This window comes from Acanthaster planci, linkage group LG02, assembly GCF_054643075.1.
Source record: "Acanthaster planci isolate LZ-2023a linkage group LG02, COTS_SCS, whole genome shotgun sequence".
Classification (NCBI taxonomy): Eukaryota; Metazoa; Echinodermata; class Asteroidea; order Valvatida; family Acanthasteridae; genus Acanthaster; species Acanthaster planci.
Window position 1 is genome coordinate 9,785,361 of NC_141778.1, and position 10,130 is coordinate 9,795,490.

The following is a 10,130-nucleotide window of genomic DNA, read 5'->3' on the forward strand; positions in this document are numbered from 1 at the left end:
AACACTTAACGATCTTCTAGGATTTGTTTTGATAATTATCCATTCGATTTTTTTCTGGAACCCGTGGGTAGTGAGTTTGGCAAAATACAGTCAAAGAATCCGATTAGGGGATATTGGAAATAGAAATAATTTGGGAATCGTCGACCCGTGCGATCAGACTACCTGTCCGCCTTTCCACCAGTCCATTAGGCTACTGGTGAATCGTAGCAACCGTAATTAGATGTGGAATTACCAGCTTGGAAACAAATAGTCAGTCGTTATCTAAAGAACAGCGATGAAAATGGATACTTGATACATGTATACCAAAAAGTATTACATTATCTTGCAGTTCACCTTTTAATTTTCCTTCGTAATATTAATAAAAAGTTATCCGCTTCATCTACCATTAATACCTTTCACGCAGTGACATGTTTATGTATTTTCTTACAATTCTAAACCATGCATAATCAAAGAATTGGCCGATGCAGGAGATATTTACCATTATCAATTCAGCGAAACTGAGTGCCTTAAAACAATGTCACATAAAGTGCCTCAGCATTAATAATGTTCCATTGTATGAGTTCGATTAAATCTGAAAAAGGGGTTGGCAATAGTCTTCAAAAATGTACAACAGTCGATTAAAAACTGCATATATTCACACAAAACATTTAAAAGGAATTATGGAAAACAAATGGAATATAAAATATAAACAGAGCATGAATGGAAATGTGCACCTGCTTCTTCAAATAAAAAAATATACAAAAACGCTCTTGTTCTTTCATAGTTCATACGGTGCTCTGTTGTGTTCCTAGCTAAAAAAAAGAGGCAATCATTTTTTGAAATATAGAAAAATCAGAATAAAGCTATACATGTATATACAAAACCTTTAAAAACGAACAGGAAAAATAGAAACAAATTCGATGTTTTAAGTATCTGAAAGAACCTGAATATACATGTATGTAGCCTCTACATAATGCAGAAATACACAAAATTGCTGCAGAGTTTAGATTTCACGCGTTATGAAAACACTTCTTTACAAGAAGGTTGGAAAAAACATTATTTTTTCCTTTTGTTTCGTGAGCATTCATGCATCACAATAAAGACTCCCTTTTCTTTCCGACTTCTTTTCGGATTTGCTTCACTAAATGCAAAATGACTGACTGCTTTCAGTTGAATGACTCCCCCCCTTGGCGTTTGGTCTATTATCTCTGCCCAGATATTAAATTGACCTTTAGTCGACGAGACTTTAATGGGGATATTGACTCGAGCCATGGAGACAGCTAGATATCACTAATGATGATTATTCCTTCCAGCTGGTATAGAAATTGGAACAATTCCTTAGGCTTGGGCCATTGCTAGCTCAGAGCGACAGTGCCAAAGTTGAATCTGGAAGATCTCGACCAAAGGCAAATGTAGCCACGTTGCCCCTACACATCGGTTTCTTTGCGTGCGCTTAACACCTGGTCTTGTGTAGCAATGTTAGCCGGTTCATCCACCGATGCAACAGCGTGATCTGATTTAACTGAATGCATCTGTACGAAGCCCTGCAAGGTGTGATTGTTATAAAAGGTCATTATACTCCTAACATCACATTTGTACAAGAAAGCGTATGCATGTAGGTCTTCGAATTGGACCTAACGAATATATATACATGTGTGAGGTCGAGACGTCAAAGAAACAATAAAAGATTTCATTGCCATTATCATTTAAGAAGACCTAAATGTGCATGATGAACAATGTAATCATTGACTGCATTAAGTAACTGAAAACCGTATTATCTTTCTGTGATTGAAGCAAAATCTTTGGTTTCATTTTGAGCTCATAAACGAAGGATACCAAAGGGTTGATACCTCAGGACTCTTAGTCACTTTGATGGAGTAGTAACAGACGGTGAACATCACCAGGCTCAGGAAATCAAGACCATACGTCAGCCCGTAGAAGACAAACCTAAACTGCACAATGTCGTACACAAGGCAGTTGCCCGTCTTCCCGCATGACGACTGGAGAAGGAGACAAGCTGTTTGAATCGCTCCCCCAAAGATCAGAGGTGATGGAATAAAAGCTATAGGTAAAGAAGTTGCAAAAGAACAAACAGGTGTTTAGCCTATTCCTCGAATCCAGTACTCCCAATATCCTTTTCTCTGTTGGAATACTTATCAAATGCGCAGCACTAACTTTTCAAATGGGGTGTTTCGCTTTCCTGGATTGCCTTCAACGGGGTGCGTAGTACATATAGGTCTACATAGCCTTGCTTCCATGTACGTTACACAAAGTGCTTAGTACATGTATTACATGTAGTTTCATTGACTTAACCATTCCCAGATTACAAACAAACTCCCGAAAGGAGAGACGGGAACCAGCCTCAAAAGAAGAAGAATCAAACATGTCACCAAAATGTAGAATGCTATCACTATAAGTTAACATTTAAGAATAATTCTTTTGGCCCTAACACAGACGGGACTTTCCTGATTAAAAGGCAGCACGGGATTTCTTCAACCACTGTTAGCGGATTCTGTCAAGAAGAGTGCAACCTCGCTTTGTTTCAATAAGGTTGTCTTTAATTTCTTAGCATAAATTTTCTCTAGGCAGTTTTTTTTACCAAGCATTCGTAGCAGCATAGATGTGAAGCCAACGGCTATAGACCTGTCATCCTCGTCTACCGTCCTGAAATAAATGGTGAATGAACCACACTGTTAATTAATTAGAAGCATGATGAAGGTTATTGAGATAAACATATGTTCCCTGTGGTCTGTATGGAAAACATCACACTGAACATTGAACAAACTGTGTTATAGATATCTTTATCTCATGAACCGTCGTCTCAAATTATCCAGGACTTTCAAAATTAACTTTACAGTTCTGTGAAAAGTAGTGGAGTTTAATGTACTGAGTTCTATGCACTCTCGGTTCGTTGGTAAATTATTCTGACGTTATCATCATGTGACGTACCTGAGTTGCAACATGAATCCTGGGTTACCAACGATGGTTAAGAGAAGAACTTGTATCATGGCCACCGCTACAAAAGGAATCAGCGTGCTACAATCACGAGGACATTCTCCTGGTATGGCCACGTACTCGTAGTCTCCATTCAAGCCTAATGGGTTAGCTGAACTGTTCTCACCAATGCAGCTGCAGTCAGTGTATAACTACACAGAGCGACCAAGTCGGAATCAGACAGGCTGTACATACATGCACACCGATATGTTCACCAATCCATAAGAAACTCGATAACATCATGTTTATTTAAACGCCATGGACCATTATGTCATTTACTACGTCGTGGTAGGCCTATAGATCACGCACGGTGAAGAAAAACGGAAATCATATTTCAAAATTCAAAAAATAATGATTTGAAGGACTGGTCAGTGTATACATGTACATGCCAATGGGTACCTACTCTTGTCTGAATACTCACCACGCCACCTTTTGTGATATTACTCTCCTTAATTATCGTCCGGCAACCAGCATGACATGGCGTCGCATACGTCACACCATCAGACCCACAAATTGGTGTGTACTCGGATGGGCATGCACAGTCTATGTTGCAGCCCGACGTCAGGTTTGGTAGCCGTATATTGGTCCTTTGAAGTTGATACAAAGTGTGAAAGAGTTTTTTTACGAACTTACAAGTGAACTGCAATTCTAACTAAAACTGGTACGCGATATAGGTCAAGCTAAGCATCAAATTGAAAAAAGAAGAAGAAAAAAAACCCAGACTTTGTTCCGTAGTTGTGCATGGGGACAAACACGGTTAATTCACCAATTTGTAGGGACCTTAAGACACTGTGGAACAGAGAAATGTCCCCACAACAAAGCCTCTGTTACAACAGTCATGGCTTTGTTGAATTCAATCAAATGGCAAGTTATATCAATGCACAATTATCCAACTACAGTTACCAGCAAGCATAACGTCTGACATTTGTTACTTTCATCTTACAACTTTTGTCCCATCGGCCGTCAGAATAGTACAATCTGTGACAGGGTATTCTGCCTGAAACCATGGACAAGCTTTTTGAAAACTATTTAATTTAATTTGACTTCTATCCAGCGAAGGCTTTAATACGCACGTGTTGATGGCAGGATATCCAACAGTGAGGCCAGCGATGTCAGGATTGGTGCATCCAAGGAGGAAGAACGCCGGTGCGAGGATGAAGACGATGGGCTTGAGAGTGACCACCATTCTGGCCAGTCCCTTCTTGGCCAGCTTCAATTTCTTGACCACGAAGCCACCAATTAGATTACCCAGGAGGGAACCAGGTGGCGCGATGATACCTAAGATGATGAACGAAGTCACTATGCCGAGAATTCAAAAATATGGACACTCTTGGCCAAATACGGTGATTCGGGGTAAAAAGCCTCAATCTATACCTCTATAGTTTATGTATTTCAGTCTACATGACAAAATTTCATTTGGCCAGCTACATAAGGACCACCAAATGCCAAACCGAACTTGAAAAGTGTCCTCTCATTAGTAACCGCAGAAATTTCAACGCACAGGGACTAGTTCCGAAAGAAGTAAAGGGGCCAGGATGAGATTTGTAACCAAACTGTAACCAACATCCCAGCCGTTTTTTGTATATATATAAATATGTACTTTGGGGAATTATTTGTACAGAAAAAATTTGGAGGGGTCCTTTTGAGGCAGAAATTCACCTAAGCAAACTGAATAACAAGGGAATATTACTCGTCAGGACTGATAACACCTTGGTCTTGGAAAGAGAAAGTATCGCTTTCAAGATGCCATAAAAAGGTGCAACAAGGGCAAAGGTGGTACAAGTATTACCGAAGAAAATGGGCGCTTGAGAGGCAGGAATACCGAACTGTGTTTCCATATACTTCGCTAGGAAGATAAATGTTCCCATAACGGACGCCAGCATCGCGCAGACTCCAAGAATGAGAGACACAAACGTTAGGTTGGTTACCAAGCGACGAAGTGCTCCCAGAAAACCTGACATAGTACAGACAAGAAAAGGAGGTAGAGGAATTTTGGAATGTATACATGTATTACTGCATGAAACCTTACTTTTTAACCTCAGCTCAGTATAAATGCCATCAGAATTCTTTTCCTAATGATTTTTCCTTTCCTACTCTTCCTCCTGACTTCCTACATTATTTTGTAGGCTAAACTACGGCAAAGTTGTCCCCAGTCCCCAAGTACATTATACATACTTTGCTGGTTTTTATTTTGCCAACCTCTTGATTTACCTTTGACATAGGAGCATTTTCCGCCCCCGCTACCACGGACATTCAGGCGATACATCTTCGCTATATCTTCCTCCTCGTCATTAACCTCCTCCGCAGTCTGCGCACCCTGCTCCGAATTCGCCCTCCCCCTCCCGCCAGCTCCCTTCGCCCTTCTCCGGAACTTCTTCGGAAACAGCATGGTGGGCACACCGACCACCAGCATCAGCACACCCATGATGGCAAAGCTCACCCACCAGGCGCCTAACCAGTTCGGATCACCCGCTTGGGCATAAACCGGCGCCTTGTAGAAATCGGTGTGCATGGAGAGGCAGAAGCCGGAAATGCCAGCCCCGAGGAGGGGACCGAAGGAGGCAGAGATGAACATGAAGGCTGTGAGGTAAGAGAACAGTTTGTAGGGTAAAATAAAGACTGAATTAAACATACAACATCAGAAAAGTTGAGAAATTGGAACTTCACTTACCTACAAAAACTGACGTCGAGGACCGATGCAGACTGTCATCCATATAGGTGACAGCGAGAGGCATAATTGGAGCAGCCCCCACACCAGTCAGAATCTGGCCGACTATTATCCAAGACACCTGCCACATAAGAGACCCTGCGTTCCACTCTTCCTCTTCTGTGCACTTCTCGTAATCACCATCCTCTTTGTCGCTAACTTTACAAATCTGCAAAGTGAACAGTATTGAGGAAAATTTGTAAGGAACTTTGACAGCTTGTCAAGAACGTCGAACACAAGACCAGAGTCGAGCACAATGCAACGCAATACGGCTGTACAGTCCAGTCTCCCAACGTGGCTCACTTTGATTTTCACTTAAGTTGACTGCCCCTTTTTGGAAAAACTTAAAATTCATTTGGTTTAACACTGGTACTATACAACCTTTATAATACGTGTGGTTGAAACTTCTGTGAACAATTTTCGTCATGAAATTTCCTCCGAAATTAAAAAACAGCGGTGTCCAAAAATTAAACAAGAATTCAGCTGAGTCTTCGCTAACATGGCGCACTTGAAAGAAATCTCAGAAAACCTCACATAGGCCTAACATTTAAGACGTTCTTTAAAGTTGGTAAATTCTAATAAATTATTATCACCTCTGCTTACATACCTGAACTCAAGTTTGTAGGAGTTATTTTTGCGCTAAAAAAATCGGAAAATCCAGCCTAAATAAAAAATCATCAGAACTTTGTAGTGGGTGTGCAAAATAGAGATATTCGAATCAGAATATTGTGAGTTTGATGAAATGTCACTCGTTATGAAATTTGAGGTAAAAAGGTTGCTCCAGCAAGGCACCACAGGTAAAAAATCAAAGTAGAGATCACATTAGGGGCCATGCCACGTTAGGGTACCTCAACAATAGAGGGAACCTATGATGCCTAGTGCATCAAGCTCAGGATTCTGTGAGGAGTTGTGCACATGGTGACTTTCAGTCCAGCTCGTACCATTAAGTTGGATATTTCATTGGGCAAGTCAATTCATTCTCTTTCTTTTCTTGATCCACTTTGTGTTTGTCCTGGGGAGTTCAAATAATAGTGACAGCGACAACTGTGAAAAGAGGGCATACTTTTGCCACTTGTCAACAAAATACCTAACTTACTGGATAAAGAATAGTCTTTCCATCCTCTGAGAATCCATCTGCCGTGCCGTTTGCCCGACGACCAATGTCGAGGGAAAACTGCGGGGGTGTCTTGTAGATAAACTGCGGTAGTGTGCAGATCAGTAGACCCAAGCCGATGAGAAGGCTTCCTCCCCCGATGAGCCTCGGTCGGTGGCTGGTGTGGCCGTAGTACGCCACGAACAGCACCATGATCACGCTCACGATGTCATTGACGATCAAGAATGGTGCCAATTCTGAGGTTTTGAGCTGGAAGCGTTTCTCTATTGTGCTTAATTGAGCACTTCTAAAAACGTCACAATCCAAGAGAAACAGAATTGACAAAGGAAAAAGTCACAGTGGGAGCTGAAATTATTTCAGACAGTTTACCACGAATTAAGAAACAATCAAGACATATCCAAATTAAATTTATTAAAATATAATATCTGTCAATCATTCTCACTATAAAACTACCACCGTACGGCTGGCCTCAGTTGGTAGAGCACTGGTACGGTATTAAGGACGTAGCTGGTTCAAATTCCGTTCAAGTCAATTTCTTTGTTCATCTCTATAATCAATTTTACGCGCCTAGTTAGTTCCCCTATATAGTTTGATAATTTGCTATAAAACTAACAAACACTGCTTCATACACGGCACGTACCGTAAGGAATTACAGATTGAGCCACTCAAGACAAGTGCAATGTAGATGAAATTTCCGTGTTCCAAAAACTCAAGTTTACCCAGTTACAGAGGTCGCAGCCGCCTGCAGGAAGTTGATCAGACACACGAAGACGCCGAAGGCATAGGGAGATGCAAGACGCTGGAGGACGCTGCAGCAGCATCGCTCCTCGGGAAGGAGGGGGGTTGAATCTTGCCCCGCCCCAGCCCTGTCGTCGGCAGTTCGCATGCCACCTCTTTGCCTTCCCGGCCCGTCTTCTGCGGTTTGTACAGGTTGGTACCCGTTGAGATCATTTTCACGTGGCATCGTCGCTTACGGGACTGGACAACTTGACAAGGGCACACAACTACAGAGTTGACGAGATTATCTGAGCGAAATATTAGAGTAACGTATCCGGTAAATCACTCGATGTGAGAGAAGCCCATTTATGATCTGGTCTTGCCTGCCCTCTGCAAACTCAGTTGCTGACTTGTCTTTTAGTAAAGTGTTATTTTTGCGGTGTTGTACAAACTGTTTGGTACAGCCTGCAAGCCAGCAAAGCTGACATGCACATTCAGCATAGGCGGTTCATGAAAGCCTGGTCACCAGCAGAAGTGATTAGCTAACTCCAGGTGGTGTTCTAGTCTGTATTCACTGTGAGACATTTCTTATGCGCCCACACGTTTTATCTGTTGTCTCCTTAAATTCCCTGGAGAATAAGACCGCGGTGACCCATTTCGTAGAAACTATAGAAACGCTCACTCCAGCACCCCCCTCAGAACCCCCCCAAACAACAACAAAAAATTATCTTGCAAAAAACTAAAATAAAACCTACTTAAAAAGACACATAAAAATAGATCTTCTGTACACACTCCAGATAACGTACCCAGACAACACTTCACTGGAGTCAAAATGCAGAGTTATGAAACCCATCTGGGCCAGAGTTCACCACAACAAGGCAGCTTTTATTCCTTTCTATTGATTCTGGTTCGCGTGACAGAACAAGTGCTATGACACTTTGTTATGATAATTGGGCAGGTTGGAACCAAAACCTGACTTAACCCTATACAACTGTACTATAGAGACTGGAAAAAAAATGGAACAATGGAAAGGTACAATAAAGTTTATTTTGCTTCAGCTCTCTACATTTTTGTACCCAGAAGTGTTTGTCACGTAGACCTACCTGTACTTGCCAAATCGTATCCCTTTTTACGTGACGAGGCAAAGTTTACAAGTCATGCAGCAAAGTGGAAAGTGCACCAAGGAGTCGCATTCAATTAAAGCAGCAGTAACATATTATTTTTTCCCTTTCATGAAAACGATACTGGGCCTATCTTGAAGGGAGTGAAACGCAATGGTGGAAAACAAAAACCTTTCAGTTGGCACCATGATTTCCGATCCCTGGCACGAAATTAAGTATCTGAATTTGCTGTCACTTTCAAAACCAGGAGTAATGATATTAAAATGACCCACAAGTTTTGTCCTCTTCAGAAGGAAGTGAAGCAAAATATAAAATCGTACACACGGACAATTTCTGTCCACTAGAATTTGTGCCCTATACAACTTTGGGCGCTGCTTGTCTCAAGTGTTGGTGTTAGCTCTTGCAGATACAATTAATTGTATCACAAGCATAAGTCAAAGTCAGTGCAGGGTTTGGTTTGGAGTTTCAGGGCAAAACAAAATGTGTGTAGAACGTATTACCGCTACTAATTCGAAATAGATCTGTAAGTGTCCTACCGTCCGATCTTCTACGAGGATGAAAGTCCAACAAATGGCGTCCCCCTTAAGCTGGCACTCAGGTCAGGGGGCTAGATACCCTAGCAGTTCATGGGTTTTAAAGCGCCCACCGATAGGTCATAGTGGATGACCAACCGTGCACTCATGTCGTAGCCCTCAGTTAGTTGCTGTGCTCGGTCTTGAAAAGTTTACATGCGGATGACCCACAATACGTCGGTATTTGCCTACAGGGTGTACTCTGCTGGAGTCCTTTGTGGCTATAGGACCCACTTGAGACCTAGGAATTTTTTTTGGGGGGGGTGGGGGGATCGGGCATTGGAGCAAAAAGGTTTCACTAGAAAAATTTATTGCATCTGTGTAAAACAGCAACTGACTTCGATATTTCCTTTCTATTGTAACTTGCAAAATTTGCCAAATATTGTACACCTATTAATCAGTAGCTCAGAAAAACGGAAGTTTGACGCTTTCAAGCCTCTCACGGTGCACCACTTCGGTACTTGAATTTCCTGCACGAGAAAGTCGATCCACTCAAGCGGAACAATTAAAGTCCATTAACGGTTTGGCGACGTTTTTGATACATATACAACTATATGTACACGTACTTTGCTTATTATCTCTCAAGTTGCCATCCTCGCTGTGTGATATAATTGTTTTCCGCGTGAAATTTAGTCATAACTCCAAAGGAAGAGGCAAAAGACCCATGAAGTGACCTTCCATAATAATACACGTACATACATGTACATCGTCAGGCTGTCCTGACAGGTTTCGAGTCAACTCGGGCATTCGGGTTAGGCTGAAGTGAAAATCTCAGCTCTCTGCTGTATCAAACATAAAGTGCATACTCAGTATAAAGAAGGCAGCGTTCCGTAAATGATCGAGAGCCCAAACTACATATATCTTTAGAAATAATACTAAGGCATTGTCTGAATTTGTTTTAAAAATTGAACCACAATAAATCAAAA

The 10,130-nt window shown here is 41.6% G+C and overlaps 1 protein-coding gene across 5 annotated transcripts; it reads right to left on the reverse strand.

Annotated features, from left to right (window-relative positions):
- Positions 1 to 330: 330 nt before the first annotated feature.
- LOC147799846 (solute carrier organic anion transporter family member 5A1-like) lies at positions 331 to 10,125 on the reverse strand. Of its 5 annotated transcripts, none has more exons than XM_087133753.1 (12): positions 9,771 to 10,125; positions 7,514 to 7,819; positions 6,777 to 7,080; positions 5,645 to 5,849; positions 5,185 to 5,553; positions 4,763 to 4,927; positions 4,047 to 4,251; positions 3,395 to 3,560; positions 2,929 to 3,125; positions 2,579 to 2,643; positions 1,830 to 2,041; positions 331 to 1,523 (listed from the first exon to the last, which is right to left on the reverse strand). In XM_087133753.1, exons 2-12 carry the CDS (start codon positions 7,756 to 7,758, stop codon positions 1,407 to 1,409), a joined length of 2,250 nt encoding a protein of 749 aa, XP_086989879.1. In that variant the 5' UTR covers positions 7,759 to 7,819; positions 9,771 to 10,125; the 3' UTR covers positions 331 to 1,406. The 5 variants fall into 5 exon arrangements, with proteins under 5 accessions (XP_086989879.1, XP_086989878.1, XP_086989880.1 ...); XM_087133752.1 differs by lacking the exon at positions 9,771 to 10,125 and adding an exon at positions 9,169 to 9,385; XM_087133754.1 differs by lacking the exon at positions 9,771 to 10,125 and adding an exon at positions 8,615 to 8,663.
- Positions 10,126 to 10,130: the final 5 nt, after the last annotated feature.

Excerpts from the sequence above, each read along its gene's own strand:
- LOC147799846 (XM_087133753.1), bottom strand. The coding sequence starts at position 7,758 with ATGCCACGTGAAAATGATCTCAACGGGTACCAACCTGTACAAACCGCA. Across the intron at positions 5,850-6,776 it reads GAAAGACTATTCTTTATCCA|ATTTGTAAAGTTAGCGACAA; the intron begins GTAAGTTAGGTA and ends TTCACTTTGCAG. Across the intron at positions 3,126-3,394 it reads ATATCACAAAAGGTGGCGTG|TTATACACTGACTGCAGCTG; the intron begins GTGAGTATTCAG and ends CGCTCTGTGTAG.